Source organism: Scomber japonicus, chromosome 5 (genome assembly GCF_027409825.1).
Source record: "Scomber japonicus isolate fScoJap1 chromosome 5, fScoJap1.pri, whole genome shotgun sequence".
Lineage (NCBI taxonomy): Eukaryota > Metazoa > Chordata > Actinopteri > Scombriformes > Scombridae > Scomber > Scomber japonicus.
Window position 1 is genome coordinate 35,244,103 of NC_070582.1, and position 19,784 is coordinate 35,263,886.

Sequence of the window (19,784 nt, forward strand, 5' to 3'; positions counted from 1 at the left end):
CTGTCACCAGCCCAAACCACCAAGTGCTATAGTCAGTCTTACTGATAGAAGTTACTCAGCATGGCAGCTGTGGTTTGTTTTGAGCAGCCTGCCTCTGCCTCTTTATCATAATGTTAACAATGTGAACTGCTCTCACTGCACATGACACTATATTTGAGATGAGAAGTTGGTGGATGAAGTGGCCAAGCACCACACATAATAGCCCATCTGTCTACTCTGAATGAGTTGTGATGTGAATGGTTTTCACATGTCAACTCAGTTTTGAGGAACTGAGCCCGACACCAGTACCTGTCTTGAACTAATCCCAAACTCTACTCTGTCTAATCAGGCTAGGTCAGGTCTCCCTTTAATGCTGTGGGACTCAGGTATATATGTCTAATACCCATACAGATCTAAATGGACCTGAATGTATGCAGTAACAGCTATTATTATGTGATAAGTCACAATCACTGCCAGGTGTGAACAGTGTTTTGTTTGTGAGAGGAGAATGTAAATGAGTTTCAGTTACACCCAGTCTTTATCTTTGTTGCACACATCAGTTATTTGATTAAATGTAACTTTTTGATTTGTGCTTATATTGAGCTGTAAACTTGTGAACTCTTCATTGTGACCCTAAACAATACATGGCAGTGTGATGACAGTGGACTATTATTGCACCAGCCTGTGTTTCCAGTAAGCTAGCGTGCCTTTGGTCTGAGGTAGCAGGGCATGTTTCATGAGTGTGAAAGGTCCGAGCTCCAAACACACTAACATAGCAGCAACACTGGGCTTCAAACCAACTCCAATTCAAAAAATCTTTGAGTGCCATTATACCTCTCTCCCTCCATTTTTACAAACAGTGTATGTTAATTCACAGACAAACTCAGTGGACTTACTATTGAACTTCTGGTTTTGCTGTCGAAGAAGTAATCTTTGTCTGAGAGGTCAAACCTATGCACACAAAAGCAAAAATATTTGTTATTGTTTGTTAAAGTTAACCTAAACAGACATAAAAGCACCTACACAGAGTAGCATGTACTGTATTACAGTCTACAGTAAAACAAAACATTTACCCACAAAATTGACCTCTTTGGATAGACCAAGATGAGCCTGTTCAAAATTGGGAGCAAAAATATGGCATCAAAAAGAGCTCAGTAAAATATAAGTGTAAATAAATCCTAATAAGAAGTAAATACATTATGTAAATATAATATTTAAACCATGAACACAAGACTGTAAGCAGGAAAAAAAATAACGGACAAAACCCATCATTTTTAAAGAAGAATAAAAAACTTCAGTAATCGATCCTATCTTGGGCCTCAACCATGTGATCAGACAAAGGCAAATTCAAGTAAGCTTTATTGGCATGACATCAGAAAACTATATTGCAAAATCAGTACAGAAGATTACTAACACTGATAGATGATTACAAATAAATATACAATATGCTTATATCAACAAACATATCACAGCTTATTGGCTTATATTAGCTTGCCTAGGAAGTTAGAAGTTCATAGTTCACTTCCAGCTGAATCAGCACACCTGCACGTAATCCACAATGTAAACACCACAGAGGCAATACTGAAAGTAAATCATTTTATAGTTATAGGTATATGAATAGAGTATAGGGTAACTTTATTGATCCCCCTAGGGGGAATTCAAAATTGATATAACAGTCAACAGCTCTTTGAAAGCTCGTGGCTGAATGAGTCTGTGGCTGAACGTGCTCCTGAGCTGCCTCAGCTTGACATAGAGGGATTAAAGGGATTGTCCATGATGGCTTCCAGCTTTCCTCTCATCCTCCTCTCTGCCACTGCCTCCACACTGTCCACTTTCATCCACACTACAGAACTGGCTTTCCTCACCAGCTTATTCAGTTTATTTACACCACACCTCTAGATCGCCCCTCCCCAACATACATAACAGACTGCACACATTAAAGGACCTGAGTCTCCTCAGAAAGAACAGCCTGCTCTTTCCTTTCCTGTAGAGGGCCTCAGTGTTGTCTGACCAGTCCAGCTTGTTGTTCAGTTTCAGCCAGAGGAACTTGTCAGTGTCCACTATCTCCATCCCCTCCCCATTTATGAAAACAGGTGTCAAGGGGGGACTTCCTGTGCTGGAAGTCCACCACCAGTTCCTTGGTTTCCTGTATGTTGAGCTGTAAGTGGTTCCTGTCACACCATCCTGCAAAGTTCTCCACTAGGTCTCTATACTCCTCCTCCTTATTGTCTGTAATGCAGCCGACAATGGAGTCCCAGAGTTAAAGCTGAAGTCAGAGGTGTATATGGTGAACAAAAACGGTGACAGTAGGCTACAATTACTTGGGGTGTGCCAGTGTTGCTTAAAACTACGTCTGACAAGTTCCTCTCCTCCTTATCCTCAGCCTGCCAGGTATATCCCTCGGATAGGCATCTAGTAAATCCCGGTATTGGAGGAGCTCCTCACGTGAATTGACAGCCCTCTGTTTTTGTTGTTGTTTGGTGGTTGCTAAGGGCGTTGTTATGCAAATATTGCTGCCACCGCTGTCAAATCTCTTCCAAAAAAACCTCACACACACTGCTAAATCACACCAAAAACAAACTAACTATTACAACTAGCTATTTACACAAAAACACAAGCTAAAATAAGGTTAAAAAACGGAGTGAAGCTGTTATGTTGTGGCGCTGGGTTCCAAAAAACAAACAAACGTATAAGTTCATGTTAAAAAATAACGTGCTAGCAAATGAAGCCATGAAGCCCCCTCAAGCTAAAGCGGCATCTGATTACAAAGCACTCGGAGTTTAAGGACAAAACAAAAGATTTTTTCCGGCGAAAGAGTGAGGAATACATGCATCAGAAAATACGACTGGTGAACCTGGCCACAACTTCAGAAAAAACACAGAGGGCTTCTTATTTGGTGGCTCAACGGATTGCAAAAAGTATCAAGCCACACTCAATTGGACAAGAACTTTTTCTTCCAGAGGCAGTTGAAATGTGTGAAGTTGTGCTTGGGACAGAGGCAGCTAATAAACTGAAAGATGTACCTCTTTCAAATGCCACTGTGAGAAGGAGGATTGAAGAACTATTGGCTGAATTTCAGTCACAGCTACTGGACAGACTGCGTTCATGTGAGCAATTTTCTATTCAGCTGGACGAATCAACAGACATTTCCAGTGCAGCTCAATTGATTGTTTTGGTGCGCTATCCCTGGGAAGGAGACATTTTGCCAGGCAGGACAACAGGTGAGGAAACATTCAGACTTCTGGAAGCTTTCGTGACTGAAGCAAGGCTGAGCTGGGAAAAATGTGTGGCCGTTTGTACGGATGGCGCAGCAGCGATGACTGGCCGAAAGAGTGGAGTTGCTGCGCGGATAAAGTCTGTCAATCTGAGGATTATGGCTATTCACTGTATGCTACACCAGCAAGCACTCACTTCTAAAGACATGGAGCCAGATCTTCATTTCATCATCAACAGTATTTGATGATGGGTCGTGAGCTGCAGAATGTAGCATCACTAAGGTCTTATGTCTCAGCTGAGTTAATTTCAGGTGTAAATACTTAAGATTATGGGAGTAATTATTGAAAGAATGAAGCAAGTGACTTCCTGTCGCCAGTAGGTGGGGCTATGAGACTGTACATGTGTTCAGACCAGGGCGCTGAACAAACATATGAAATTTGGAAAAGCTCAGAGCATGTGGAGTCAAGTTATGAGGGTTTGAAATTTCATGGCGAAGCATCGAAATTCGCCGCGTCACCACGGCAACCAGGAATGACAGGCGAAAAAGCTTTAGATAACTTTTCATCTCCAATGTCTCAAGATGATTCTGTGTGAATTTGAAGTGGATGGGATGAAATCTCTAGGACTAGTTCGTTCAAATATGATGCCACAATCTGCATTAAAATCAATAATTTGATTCAAAATGGCCGACTTCCTGTTGGTGTTAGGGTATGTGTCCAAGAGACTTTTTGGTGCGTCTTGACATGATGAACATGTGTACCGAGGTTCGTGTCTCTATGTCAATCTGTGGCGAGGGGCTCGATTTTATTGATTTTGCAGGGGGCGCTAGAGAGCCATGTTGCCACGCTCATTTATGCAAACCATAAAATATCAAATTTTTCGCCGGGTCTGGCTTGCATGCAAACTTTGGTGAGATTTGGGGCACATTTAGGGGGGCAAAAAGGCCGTTACTTTGTCACAAGAAAATGATGAAAGATACAATAGGGCTTCGCGCTGGTCAGCGGTCGGGCCCTAATTACTCCAAAACTGGTTAATGTGGACCTACATAACCTCTGCCAAGCTGCATATAGGAACACCAGTGATATACCTGATACATGTTTTAAATGCAATAAGCATAAAGAAATATTAAACACTGTATTTGGGAATGTGACAATGGCACTTTTCCATTATACAGTTCTGGCACTACTCGACTCGACTCTACTCCGTTTGGTACCAGGTACGTCATTTTCCATTACTTCATAGTACCTCCTCAACATGGGCAGGGTCCAGCTCTCGTTGGATCCTATCGTCTGCCACCATACACAGTAATGTCTGCACCTCATTGAAGGATCACAGTGCAGTTTTACATATAGGAGCCATGTTAACTTGCGTGATATTCACTGTAACTATTGTCGCCGGTACTTAAAAATGGCTGGTTTTGATTCTTGTTCTTGATTCTCATGACTCTTCCAGCGATGACACTCTCTGACCAATCAGTGGCTGGCAGTTTGTTGAGATCACATTTTAGTATCGGGAGCAGGTACTAAAAAAGTACCAGGTATCAGGTACTATCCCTAATGGAAGAGCAAAAAAAAACAAGTAGAGTCAAGTCGAGTCGAGCCGAGTAGTGCTAGTGTGTGTGTGTGTGTGTGTGTGTGTGTGTTTGGGGGGAGTGGCCTCTAGGGGAGGGTGATATGTTTGTTATATTACAGTCTCATATTGTATAAGAATGCTGACATTTGTACCTTGTTCTCCACTGTGATGAAAAATAATTATAAACATTTCTCAAAAAAAAAAGACCAAAAAAAAAGAAGCACCCACCTAACTGTGAGCCACACAAACTTGTCAGCATCCAGAGAAGATTTTGATTTAGGTTTACTCAAAACAACTGGTTATCTTGGGCTTCTCTTAGAAAATCTGAGAGAAGCCCAAGATAACCTGAGAATAGTTCTTTTTTTAGAGGCTACAAATATATTGCAGCCTTTTACAACACTACACATTATGACAGAGACACTTTTAAACAGTGATAACAACACTGTCAAAATGCTTAAAGCTGCAGTTGGTAACTTTGAGGAGAGAGAGGACTTAGCATCAAATTTGAAGAAGTACAACTGTCAGATCCCTCCCCCTCCCTCTCCACTGCACTCCTGTCCTGCCTCCAAAGTCCCTCCCCCAGAGGAGGCTGACGTGCGCGCGACCACGTGCATACAATCGGTAATACATGAACTACACTCCACACAGCTAGATATAAAATGCTTTACAGTGACTTTCACATGGCTTTACCTTATCTAGAAACTTGGAGATATGAGCTTTACCGAGCTGAAGAGGAAGGGGGAGGGGCCTGTATGTGTGAGCAGTGATCGACAGCTGTCAGACACTCCATCAGACACAATCCTGGCTCTGATTGGTTCTTTTTTCCGACCGCGGTGGATTCTGGCAATTTGCAGTAGGAGCAGTAGGCGGGGCTAAATGAGCCTGGTTTTTTTTATTTTTTTTTTATTACATATTACTAGTTTCATGTAATGCTGTCTTTACATAGTGACTGTCTTAGCAAATATGACAAAAAGTTACTTTTATAAGACTTACCAACTGCAGCTTTAATGCTAAATAAAATTGCTATAAAATAATAAGCCACGGGATAAGTACAATACAAGGGATACTGTTCTACCCACAACACAGTACTGAAGACATGGACTTAGTGATTTATAGTCAATCTCCTTCTTTTTGTGTAGACCAGAGGTGTCAAACTCATTTTCATTCAAGGGCCACATACAGACCAATTTGATCTCATGTGGGCCGGATCATTAAAAAGAAGGAAGGAAGGAAGGAAGGAAGGAAGGAAGGAAGGAAATAAGGAAATAAGAAGGGAAGGAAGGAAAGACAGACAAAAGGAAGGAAGGAAGAAAGGTAGGTAGGAAGCAAGGAAGTAGGAAGGACAGATGGAAGAAAGGCAGGGAAGGAAGGAAGAAAGGAAGGAAATAAGAAGGGAAGGAAGGAAAGACAGGCACAAAAGGAAGGAGGGAAGAAAGGCAGGAAAGACAAATGGATGGAAGGAAGGAAGGAAGGACGGACAGATGGAAGGAAAGACAGAAGGACGAAAGGGAGGAAGGACAGATGGAAGGAAGGAAGGACAGATGGAAGGAAGAAAGGAAGGAAGGACAGATGGAAGGAAGAAAGGAAGGAAAATAGGAAGGTAGGAAGGAAAGATGGAAGGAAGGAAAAGAACACAGGAAGGAAAGTGGGCCACATTGGACCCCTAGGCAGGCCGGTTCTGGCCTGTGGGCCGCATGTTTGACACCCCTGGTGTAGACTGTATAGTCGAATACAGGTAACCTCGGCTCGATTTAGCCCAACACCTAACAAAAGCCTGCAGATTCCTACATGTTGTAGTTAATGTGAACGTGAGACCTGCTCTTACCTGGGTAAGTGTCTCAGCCCTAGCTGGAGGGGGTTGTGGGCTGTACGGCTGTTGGCGTGCCTCGAGAATTGTGGCTAAGACCCAACAGTCGATGTCAGTTTGTCAGTTTCGTCAGTTTTCCGCAGCCAGAGCGCTCTCGGATATAGTTTGTTCAGTTTGCATTCTTTTTTATCTTTTTTATCCTGCACTTTTATTTGTTTGTTCTTGTATATGCCACTGACAGTTGCTGTTCAATAACAATATTCATATTCATATAATAACATATTCTATAACTATATTCTATATGAGGTACAAAGTAAGTGGTGGTGTGCAGTCTTGTCTTGTACAGGTGTCTGCTTCCCTGTGTGGAGTCTCTTAGAGCATTTTCCCCAAAACCTGAGCAGTCCAATCTCCCATCATGCTTTTAGGAGCAGCTGCCGCCACTTTGGGTTGATGAGCCCCAAAACACCACGCCTCCCTCACATGTGCATTAGTCTGACCATGTTACTCAACTACATCATACATAAAGACCCCAGAAAAAAGACTGAATTATAACACTATTGTTTCCCTTAATACTTCTGCACCACACCTCTGCAGTTGATCCTCACTCTCTTCAAAATTATACAGTCCCACCGATACAAATCTTTTCTTTCTGGCTGGAGCTCATCCTTCTTATGCCTGCTTTCCAGGATGGTTTTGTAAAGTAGGTTAGTATGCACAGATGTTATACGTTGTTTCTGCTCTGCTTTAACTATTGCTAGTACTGCAGCTTTAGTAGTGATGAGCATGATTTTGTTGAGATCTTTAGTACCAAAATCAGCCAGGACTGAGTCCATTTCAGCTTCAACTGGTGCCATTATCTGTGTGCATAGTGTCCTTCTGGCTCTCACCTTACATACTCTTGAACACAGCTCCTTCCAACCTGGTGGTTGCATCAGACAAGTGGCTTTCATTCATGCTTTCATTGCCCTTGACCCCTCCAACTCCATTAGGTCAAGCAGTGTCTGCTCATCCTGAGATTCTTTCACACTCAAAGTGCCATCATGGGTTGCAGTTTATTGGTTTTTGTGTACCCTGATGAGAATGCCATTCCTCACTCTACCTCTTCTTCTTCCTGATCATGTTAGGCTACAGAAGTCTATTATCTAACAGGTGTACTTACAGATGTTGTTTTTCCCTGGAGAAAGTGTGCGACAGATGTTTGATGTTCTTAGGCTGGTGTTCCTCGACATGGGGATGGAGAGGCTCCAGAACTTTACTGACAAGAGAGCAGATCTTCTCCATAAGACTGTTCGACTGTTTGACTTCATATACCTAGAAATCCCCAAAAACATAGACGATCATAGTTACTGTGTGTTATACAGACTGCATACAGCCGTAGGTGAAAAATTAGCTGCACTTTTTAACCACCTGTCAACTATACCAAGACATCAAAGACATACTTCCAACAGATTAGAATCACTCAAAAAGATTTTGAAAACAAAAACTGATCACAAAAAACTATATATACATATATATATATATATATATATATATATATATATATATATATATATATATGTATATGTATATGTGTGTGTGCTGGACAAAATAAAAATCTAAAACATGAAAACAAACTACTAGCATCTTCCAGAAGAGAACATGAAATATTTTCACTAATTGTAACAATAAATGTAAATGTATGATTTTTCCAGCATAATAATATTTCATTAACATTTCACAACTTTCCATTGTTGTGGCGAATGGGTATAGAGGATCAAGCCCTTTTTGCTGTATTTAAAAGATCATTTCTCAACAACAACAAAAACATTTTATTGAAGACATTTGATCAAATGAGAGAAAAACAAACTGCACACTTCTGAACTGTGCAATATTCATTTATTAGGGCAAGCTTTCAGCACACACAGGCCTGCCAAACCTAAAGCCAGTGGAGGTCGCACAGTAACGAACAATCTGAGGGTCAGGCACACAAAATACCTTTGCCCAGCATTCCTCTGGATCATGTCCAAATGGCAGGGGCGCTGCCAGGAATTTTGGGCCCCCATGACAAAAAAATCTAATTGGGCCCCTTCTGCGCAGCTGTTGTCACCACATCTCTAGGACCTAACTGTCCCATCAAAAGCTTTACATAACTCTAATTAAAGGCTTGCAACTGTCTTGCTTCTTGTAGTTCAATACTAGTACTAGCACAATATTTACTGCTGGTGATTTGTACATGCATGCAAGTCTGCATACAGTATGCAGTTCACTATTTGATGCAAGATTAAAAGCAACCATAAAAAATGTGCTTTTACTGTCTCAATGTATTCCTATTGTAAAATTTCAAAATGAAAAATTCTACGAAATTAATTAATTATTATTACTTATTTTATTATTATAATTATTAATGAAAGATTTAAAAAAAGAAAAAGAAAAAAAAACTTAAACATATATTAACTTTTCAATCAAAATAAAATAACATCATCCTCTCAAAAGACTTATGGAATTTCCACGCCAGGGGTATTATAGTGCTACAAAACAGATGAAGTGATCACTAAATCAAAAGGTTTTGTGCGAAGCCCTATTGTATTTGTACGGATTATTAGGGCCAGAGCGCTGACCAGCGCGAAGCCCTATTTTTTTTCTCATTAAAGTATTTATTTATTTTTCAACAAATAATAATAATACTTACAAAAGACAAAAACAAATAGACAAAAACAAAACAACAAACAAACAGGCAGTCAAAACAAAACTACAAGGACAACACCCCTCTTTACCATTGTATGTTTGATTATATCAATTGCAATGCGATTCATTCAACACATGCTTAATGTGACAAGTCCTTAATGTATCGAAAGAAATAGTCCCATACTAAATGGAACTTCCCTTTAACATTGTCCTTCCTGGCAATCAGATATTCGAAAGATGCCGTCTCTGTCATCAGTTGAGTCCAATTTGTAAGCTCCGGAGTACACGTACTCTTCGAATTTCTAACTATTTGAAGTAAATATCAGCCTCGCTGCAGCAATGAGGCCTGCGGTTATTAGCACATGCTGTCCTTTGTTGACTCCTTGTGGCAACAGTGTGCTATCTCCCAGGAGGCAAAACAGTGGAGATTCAGGTAAACTTTGTCCCAACCAATCTCCCAGCTTCCTTAATACTTTTTTACAAAAAGGTAATACCACCGGACATTCCCAAAAGGCATGTAAAAATGTACCATCTTCTCCCTTACACTTCCAACACCTTTTGTCTTCTACTAACCCCAATCAGAAAAGCTTCATAGGAGTATAGTAATATCTACTTTGTAATGGGTAAATTTGCTTCTAATATCTCTATTGGCTCACCCAACCGTGGAAACTATATTATGCCATTTCTCCTTATTTATTTGACATTCTAAATCTCTTTGCCATATTAATCTAAGATTCTCAGTGTTCACACTTTGTAGTTCCATAAAATTTTTGTAAAATATTGAGGCACTATGCATTGTACTTGGCAAATCAAAAAGGTTTGCAACATGTTAGGTTCTTCTATATTACTGTTAAGTGGGAACACACTCCGCACACTGCTCCTTAGTTGTAGATATTTCCAAAATTCACCCCTTCCCTCCAGGAGGAATTGCTCCACGAGCTTTTGATATGACTTAAAAACTGCATCCTTATACAGATCATCAATCACACATATACCGTTCCTCTGCCAAGGATCCCAACAAAATGATCATTTACCTATCACGATACGTTGATTATCCCATATAGAAGAATACCCTTGTTTGTATTGTGACTTCCCCATCAACCTATGCACCTCAGACCACACCCAGTGAGAATGCTTCAGAATGGGATCTTTTCCCCCCTCCACCACTTTAATCTGAGAAAGAGCCTGTATTGGTCTGGAGGGAGCCACCATGGCCCTTTCTATCTTTACCCAATCCAGTTGAGAGTCATAATTAGCCCAATGCCTCACCAATTTAGCCAGTTCAAAAGCCAGATTATATATCTCTACATTTGGAAGGGCCAAGCCCCCATTTTCCCTAGTAGTACACAACTTTATAATATTATTCCTAGGCTTTTTTCCATTCCGCAAATGTTTTTATTAACCATTTGATTATATTGTTTGTATATGCCCTTAGGAATGATTACTGGGAGCATCATTGATATATAATTAAATTGTGGCGCTATCACTATCTTAATAGTATTAATTTTGCCCCACAAAGTGATATTAATTATCTTCCATCTTTCCAGATTAGTTTTCATCTTTTGAAGTAATGGCATTAGATTCATTTCTATTATATCTGACAAATCAGCAGTTAATTTTAATCCTAGGTATTTCATTCCTACCCGGATCCATTTAAATTGAAAATTAGAGATCTGCCAGTTAATTTTGTATCCGGATATTCGAGAAAATGTTTCAATCTTATTAAGGATTATGGGAATAGAACTAGCTGGGTCTGAAATAAGAAGCAAAATATCATCCGCATACAAAAACAGCTTATGTTCTGTCCCACCACCCCACACCCCTTTAATACCTGTATCTGCTCTCAGAGCTATAGCTAATGGTTCTAGAAATATGGCAAAGAGCAGCGGACTTAATGGATCCCCCTGTTTCTGGCCCCTCGTCAGACCAAAAAAGGGAGATTTCAGACCATTAGTTAAAACAGATCCCTTAGGGGACAAGTAAATAATCTTTATCCATTTAATGAAACCCTCTCCAAATCCAAACACCCTCAAAGTATAAAAAAGGTAAGCCAGTTCCACTCTGTCATACGCCTTTTCTGCGTCCAATGAGAACGCTGCGGTGGGTGTGTCTGCATCACGGCTTGCCCACATAAGATGCAAGAACCGCCTAACATTACCTGATGAAGAGCGCCCTTTAACAAACCCCACTTGGTCTGCATGCACTATATGTGGCATAAATCTTTCTATTATTGTGGCAGGCACTTTAGTAAGAATTTTGCCATCAACATCTATTAAACTAATGGGTCTATAGCTCGCCGGGTCTGTAGGGTCTCTGTCGTTTTTTAGGATCAGGGTAATTAAAGCCTCATTAAACCTATCTGGTAATTGCCCCATATCAAATGACTCTTTATATACTTTTGTCAGTATAGGTGCCAATATGTCGATATATTTCTTGTAATACTCAACTGGCAGCCCATCTAGCCCCGACGGCTTTCCTATTTTTAGTGATGATATTGCATCTCTAACTTCTCCTTCAGTAATAACTCCCTCCATCTGTACTACTTGTCCTTCTGACAGTTTTGAGATATTTATATTAGCGAAAAAAGCTTCAAATTGTTCTTCTGATGGATCTACTTCTGAATTATAAAGCTTCACATAAAAGTCTTTAAACACTTCATTAATGTCCTGACCTGTGACCAGTTCTCCAGTTGTATTTTTGATTGCCGGTATTATAAAGCTAGCATCTTGTGTTTTTAATTGCCTAGCCAATAATTTACTGGCCTTTTCCCCACTTTCATAGAAGTTACTTTTCATTCTAAACATAGCATATTCTACCTTTTTACTGTAAAACTCATTTAGCTGGAATTTTAATTCACATACTTTTCTCAGACGGTCCTCAGTATGATTATCCGCCAGTTCTTTTTCTGCATCCTTCAACTGGGATTCTAATCCCAACATTTGTTTTTTACCGTCTTTTTTCTTCTTGAGTGAGCTATTATTTTGCCTCTTACATACGCCTTAGAGGCCTCCCACGCTGAACCTAATCTCTCAGTTGAACCTATATTAATGTCAAAAAACATTCTAAGATCTTCCCCTAATACATTGCAAAGGTTTAATCGTGAAGCAATGACACATTCATCCTCCATCTATTAGACTTACTAACGTCTGACCCCAATTTAACCCCCCATTGCACAGTAGCATGATCCGTTAATGCAATAGGCCCAATTGTACAGTCTACCGTTCCCTCTACCAGGTCTTTGGATACCAGAAAATAATCTAAGCGACTGTGACTTTTATGCATGTTTGAATAAAACGTGTATTCTCTATCTCTGGGGTGTACTAATCTCCAAATATCAACCAGGCCTAGATCTTTCATCATTAAATGTATGGCTCTTCAGCCCCTCTGCACACTATTTGTGACGGCCATTTTATCCAAAACTCCATCTTGTACCTGGTTATAATCACCTGACATTATAGTGTGACCGTCCTCTATTTCGCCCCTCATTTTATTAACACTATGAAAATAGGCCGGCTCTTCCTTATTTGGGGCATATATATTACATATATTAACCTTAACACCCTGTATTTTAGCCTCAACATATATTATCCTCCCTTCATTGTCCTTATGTTGTTTCAGCATGACAAAATTAAAATTTCTATGTACAAGTATTGCAACCCCACATTTCTTGCTATTATAAGAGCTGTGATATACCTGTCCTACCCACCCTGTCTTAAATTTATTTATTTCGGTGTCCACCAGATGTGTCTCCTGTATCAGGGCCACATCCGCTTGTTGAAACCTAAGATAAGACAGGCATTTTTTCCTTTTAGCAGGGTTATGTGATCCATTTATATTCCAGTTTATAAACCGTATCAAATTAACCATTGCTTAAGCCCCTTTGTACTCCATCATATTGAGTTATCCAAAACCTACACATTACACAATCAATCACAACACCTAATACTGACCATTTAGGGTGTTGTCCAACTGCCTTCCTTACCAAACAAAAATAAAACAAAGACATGTATTGTGCCCCATATTTGACACATAGGGCACTCAGCCACAGAACCAAACAAACCAAAAAGACAACCATGGGTGAAAAAAAAACATCCACCTGAAAACCATAGATGCAAAGACCATAGCTCCTACCCCCTTACTCTCCCAGAGAGAGATAGAAAGGAAGAAAAAAAAAATCTACCCCAACTGGTCCGTGAGTCATGTGTAATGACCAGCCCAAAGAACCCCCACCAACCCCTCACCCCATTATTCAAAGCTACTATCCTTATTACCAGTGCTTTCCAACATGTGGCATTGGACTGCCACTGCCAGCCCCGCTTGATAAAACAGGGTACCATCTATAATACTATAGGTACAGTTAGTTTGGTACTGTGTCCTTATCCCTCTTGATATAATCAATAAAGGGACCCCAAACCCTAAAAAATTTGGTATAGTTGTCAGACATTGTGTATCGCAATTCTTCAAGATATAAACAAGAAACCATATCGTTCAGCCATACTTTGAAACAAGGTGTAGAGCTAGATTTCCATTCCCTCAATATCACCCTCTTCGCTACAACCAGACCAAACGCAAGAGCTTCTTGCAGTGCTTTCGGGAGAGTTAAGGCGTAGGTAGAGCAGTGCAGTATCACAAGGATACCATCTGGTTTCATTGGCTTGTTATAAATAACACTGTATAAATGAAAGATGTCATCCCAGAAACCACTGAGCTTGGAACAGTCCCAGAAAAGGTGTGCGAGGGTCCCGTCACTTGTTTTGCACTTGTCACAGGTAGGTGAGACAGTAGGGAAGATCTTATTGAGTTTGGTTTTGGAGTAATGTAAGCGGTGTATTATTTTATACTGGATAAGCTGCAGCCTAGCGTTAATAGAACATGATTTAATCCTCTCCAGTGCCATTTCCCACAGCCCATCTGAAATCTCCACACCTATCTCCCTGATCCAGGCATCTCTAATGTGAAGAGAGGATATATGCAAGGTGAAGAGTGAAACAAACTGAGAGATGAGACCTTTAGATGTAGGGCTAGAGGTCATTAAACTATAAAAATTGTGCTGGTCAGGCAGCCGATCAAGGGGAAGAGACTGCCTTACAAAATTTCTAATTTGTAGGTAACGAAAAAGATGCCCAGCAGGAATCCCGAACTTCACCTGTAGTTGTGCAAAAGAAGCAAAGGATTTATTTATATAAAAATCTCTCACTGCAGACAAACCCTTCACAGCCCAAGAAGCAAATGTGGGGTCCATCAGACCTGGTTTGAAAGTAGGGTTCTGCCTTAAGGGGGCGTAACAGGACAAGCCGGAGAGCCCCAGAGCACCTGGTGAGCAGGTTTGATTCCGAGAACAGAGCTGCTGGTAAGGATGCGCCTGTCAGCGACACTGCCTTATCAGACTCTAGTAAAGGCCAGCTGGGGTCAAGGTTGCATTCCTGTCCAGCAGTTGTGGCATGATACCAAAAAACCCATGTTCTAGCGTTACAGGCCCAATAATAATGGCGCAGAACAGGGAGCCCAAGACCACCTTCAGTTGTGTGTTTCTGCAAATGAGCTTTGGTTATGCGCGGTGGCTTGTAGGCCCATATGAAGGGCATAATAAGAGAGTCCACTGTCTTAAAAAAAGAGGATGTAAGGAAAATGGGCACATTCTGAAAAAGATAGATGAATTTGGGTAGCACAATCATTTTAATAATATTAATACGACCTATCAGTGATAGTGGGAGGAGTTTCCATTTTTCAATCATACTTCTAAGTTTGACAGTAAATTCCATATAATTATGTTTGAAAAGAAGTTTGGGATTTCTGGTGATGTTAATCCCTAAGTATTTAAAATGGTCTGTTGCTAGCTTGAGTGGCAGATTCTTGAGAAAAATGGGGTCCAGGTCACCAGTCAAAGGCATGAAGAGACTTTTATCCCAGTTAATAGTGAACCCGGAAAATTGTCCAAATTGCTTTATCAAATCAAGAAGGGGAGGTAGGGATGTCTTTACATCTGACAGAGTCAAAATAATATCGTCCGCATATAAACCAATGGTGCATTCGGATCTGCCACATCCTATCCCACCTATTTGAGAGCTCGCTCTAATAGCTATTGCCAGTGGCTCAAGAGCTAAGGCAAAAAGCATGGGAGAGAGACAGCATCCCTGTCTCGTACCGCGCCCAAGCATGAACTGGGCAGACCTGTCAAAATTCGTCAGAACAGATGATTTGGGATAGGCATATAGCATTCTTAAAAATTTTAAAAATTTGTCACCGAAGCCAAATTTTTCCAGGGCAGCAAACATGTATCTCCATTCCACTTGATCGAACGCCTGCTGCGCATCCAGAGATATAACAGCAGAATGGAGTGGTTTAGTGGAGTACATAACATTCAACAGTCGGCGGGTGTTAGAGAAGGAGAATCTGTCAGGAATGAATCCTGTTTGATCCGGGTGTATTAAGGTGCCAATGTATTTATTCAAGCGGTTTGTTAGAACTTTGGCTATAATCTTTTGGTCAGAGTTAAGTAGACTTAGGGGGCGATAAGATGCCACATCTGCATCATCTCTGTCCTTCTTTAGAAGCAGACAGACATGAGCATCATAGATGGTTTGAGGAAACACACTTTCCTCCAAAAAGCAATTTATCATACGAAGTAGCAGGGGGGCGACGGTGTCAATATGTGTTTTATAAAATTCGATACCAAATCCATCAGGACCACAGGCTTTGCCGTTAGGGAAGGAGCGGATGGCAGTTTTAATTTCATCTAGTGTGAAACACCCATCTAAAACCTGTCTAGCATCATCATCAAGGGACGGAATTTCAAGCGCATCAAGGAAATTCGCTATCTCTGTGTCAGAGGCTGTGGATCTTGAAGTATAAAGATGGCTGTAAAAATCGAAAAATCTTTTGTTTATGCTTTTGGGGTCAGTAATCAGCTGTCCACTAGCAGAGTAGATTTTATGTATTGCCCTGTCTGCTTGCACTCCTTTTATCTGTCTAGCAAGAAGTTTATGAGCTTTCTCACCCAGCTCAAAGTGTGTCTGTTTCAGCCTGCATATATAATGTCTCACCTGCCCACCAAGAATTTGATTGTACTCATATTTTATTTTCAAAATAGCATTGAGGGTGTCCTCAGATTTTGAATTTCTATAAGATTCTTCCAGGGCAGATAGTTCAGAGTCAATCTCAGAGAGACGCCTCAGTCTAGCTCTTTTACAGAAGGACTGATATGACATGACCTGCCCCCTCACAACTACCTTAAAAGTCTCCCACAATATTGAATCTGAGACCTCGCCTGTGTCATTGCATTGTAGGAAGTCTGCAATTTTATTGGATAGGTACTCACAAAACTTTTTATCTGAGAGTAGAGCGGGGCTAAATTTCCAGTTATAATGACATATGTTCAAATCGAAATTAATATTAATTGCGAGAGGAGCGTGGTCTGAGACTAGGATGCTATGATATGTAGAATTGTCAACTTTTGATATTATATTATATATATATATAATCTGGCATCAACTAAAAAGTAATCTATTCTGGAAAAGCTACCATGGACTGGGGAGAAAAAAGAATATTGTCTGTCAGAGGGGTGTTGAAGTCTCCATATGTCCACTAAATCAAGTGACTTCATTAAATTGTTTACAGTAGGTATAGATTTTAAAGGAGGAGCTGGTTTAGAAGAAGATCTATCAGCCTGAGGATCTAGATAGCAGTTAAAGTCACCGCCGATAATAATATTGCGAGAGCTATGGCTATCCACAAGGTCAAAAACTCTGCAAAAAAAATCAGGGCAATCAAAATTAGGTGCATATATATTTAAGAGGGCTAGTGGGACAGAGTTGATTGAACCCGTGACTAGAACAAATCTCCCAGCTGGGTCAGTGGACATCGACTCGAAAATAAATGGAATCGTTTTTCGAATGAGAATTGCAACACCCCTTGCCTTAGAGGAAAAAGAGGACTGATAGATGTACGATATCCATGGAGATCGTAGTCGCCCTTGTTCGGTTGGTCGAATATGGGTCTCTTGTAGAAAAATTATGTCTGCTGACAGAGATTTAAGGTGTGAGAGCACTTTCCCTCGCTTTAATGCTCCGCCAAGACCTCTACAGTTCCAAGATATGAAAGTAATAGGACCTCTTCCTGACCCTACTGAATAACTATCCTGCATCTACATAGAAACAAAAGTGCAGACTGACACAAAAGAACATAATGTTTGGCAGATTAACAAATAAACACACACACCCCAGAACACACCCCAAGCCGCGCTGACGAACTATGCGGCGTAACATAACTCCTGTAGGGAGACTGCCGGGTAACAGAAGACTAACCCACGCCGGTAGCTCCGTGAGAACCTTGATACATTAAATTTAAACCCATTTTTTACTGCACAAATAATACCAAATAATACCAATAACCTTCACTTCACTGTGAACAATACAAGAAATGCAAGGAAATTAGACCGGACATATAAATCAGAAAGTCACAGTATGAATAAAAAAGGGTCCGGTTCATAGCTTAGCAGCATATTGTCCTTAAAACAAAAAGCCTTGCTGCAAATATTGTACCAGTTTAACAGCGTGCTATGAAGACGCTTAACAGTATGATTGATCATTGAACTCAAGCTTTATCAGCTAGAGTTTCCGCAAACCTCTCTGCAGCTGCCGGTGTCTCGAAGACATTCACGGTGTTATTGTATACCACATTAAGTTTGGCGGGGAAGCGAAGGGTGCACTTAGCTCCAGCCTCGGTGAGCCTTCTCCTCACAGTGTTGAACGCCTGACGCTGAGCTGCCACCTCCGATGTGTAGTCAGGATAAATCGACACCCTCTCACCGTTGTACTTGAGCGGTGCATGCAGGCGACTGAGTCGGAAGATGTCCCGCACATCTTTGTCGTTATGAATCTTTGCGATGATGGGTCTTGGCCGCTCGTTTTCTTTGGGCTTGGGCTTCAAACTGCGATGTGCTCTGTCCACCTTTACTGGCTTGCTGAAGTTGCCCTGACCAAATAACTCGGTGATCAGTTTAGAGATGAATTCGGTTGGTTGGCCCTTCTCTTCTCCCTCTTTAACGCCAATGATGCGTATGTTAAGCCGGCGAGAGCGCCCCTCTAAGTCATTGAGCTTGGCATTGAAGTTGCGGTTAGCCCCCTGCAGCTCCTTGCATGTAGCCTCCAGCGTCGTGATGCGTTCATCAGCAGCCGAGAGAGCCTCCTCCATATCACCCATACGGCTCTCAGCCTCACGATGTTTGCTCTGGAGAGTGGACAGGCATGACTCTATTAAGTCAAGGCGCTCTTCCATTGATTTCTTGAGCCCATCCACCAGTTTGGAAACTTTCGCTAGCTCCGCACCTTGTTTAGTGATAGCAGCTAATATAGCTTCGTTGCTAGCAGCATTGGCGGCTGCGCCTCTCCCGCTCTGAGTTTCTTTTTCTTTGTTGGGCATCTTGGCTTAAAAGCGGGCTTAAAAGATTAAGGTATAATTTAAGCAGCCTGTAGTATCAGAAAAGGTTTGTGTGCAGTAGATAATGACTGAAAATGAGGTAACAACACGGAGCCCTCGAAAGGCACGTCCTACTCCATCACTGCGCACTAGCGTCCCCCCCAGATTGACGTAGATGAACAAAATTTGGTACACTTATGTATCATCTAAAGACACACAAAAAAGTCTCTTGGACCCATACCCTCATTCCAACAGGAAGTTGGCCATTTTTAATCAAATTTGCCATTTTGGCGCTCTTTGATACCATTTACACACCACCTACTTTAATGAATTCCTCCTACAGATTTAATCTGACCGACTTCATTTTGACTCAGTGTCATCTCAAGACCTTGAAAATGCGTCACAGCAAGTCTCACTCATTTGTGGCAGGCCCGGTCATCGCTGCTTGCAGCTTTAATTATTATTATTATAGTCCCTTTAAAGTAAACGCGTTTTTGACAACCTAAACGTGCACATAAAACTCACCAAAATGTGCAATCATGCCCGACCCGGTGAAAAATTTGATATTTTAAGGATCACGAAAATGGGTGAGAAAAAATGGCTCAATAGCGCCCCCTAGAAAATTTTAACAAATCGAGCCCCTCGACTGAGATTGTCGTAGACAAATGGAATTCGGTACACATATGTATCGTGTAAAGACGCACAAAACCATATCCTCACAAGGAAAAATGGCTCAATAGCGCCCCCTAGATAATTAAAAAATTGAGCCCCTCCCTCCATAGTGACGTAGATGAACGAAATTTGGTACACAAATGTATCATGTAAAGACGCACAAAAACGTCTCTTGGACCCATACCATAACTGCAACAGGAAGTCCGCCATTTTGTGTCGAATTTGAGATCTTGGCGCTGTTTGTTTCCATTTGACTCAGAAGCTGTGTCGCAGCAAGTCTCGCTCAATCGTGGCGTGGCGGGGGAGCTTGGGCCTGGTCATCGCTGCTTGCAGCTTTAATTATTATTATTATATATAATAAGTGTAGCATAGTAAAACCAAAATAACAAAACACAAAGAGCCCCAAACCAATTCCACGACAGTGAGTTGAGTAATGTAAATAGTGATAAATGAAAAG

General features: G+C 41.0%; 1 protein-coding gene across 1 annotated transcript in view; it reads right to left on the bottom strand.

Moving 5' to 3' along the window:
- Window positions 1-19,784, bottom strand: part of LOC128359522 (anoctamin-1-like) — a 151,741-nt gene that overhangs the window by 120,780 nt on the left and 11,177 nt on the right. The window contains exons 5-6 of the mRNA XM_053320014.1: window positions 7,734-7,885; window positions 876-930 (exon numbers count right to left, since the gene is read on the bottom strand). Coding sequence (XP_053175989.1) covers window positions 876-930; window positions 7,734-7,885 — 207 coding nt within the window. The remainder of the gene's footprint in view (window positions 1-875; window positions 931-7,733; window positions 7,886-19,784) is intronic.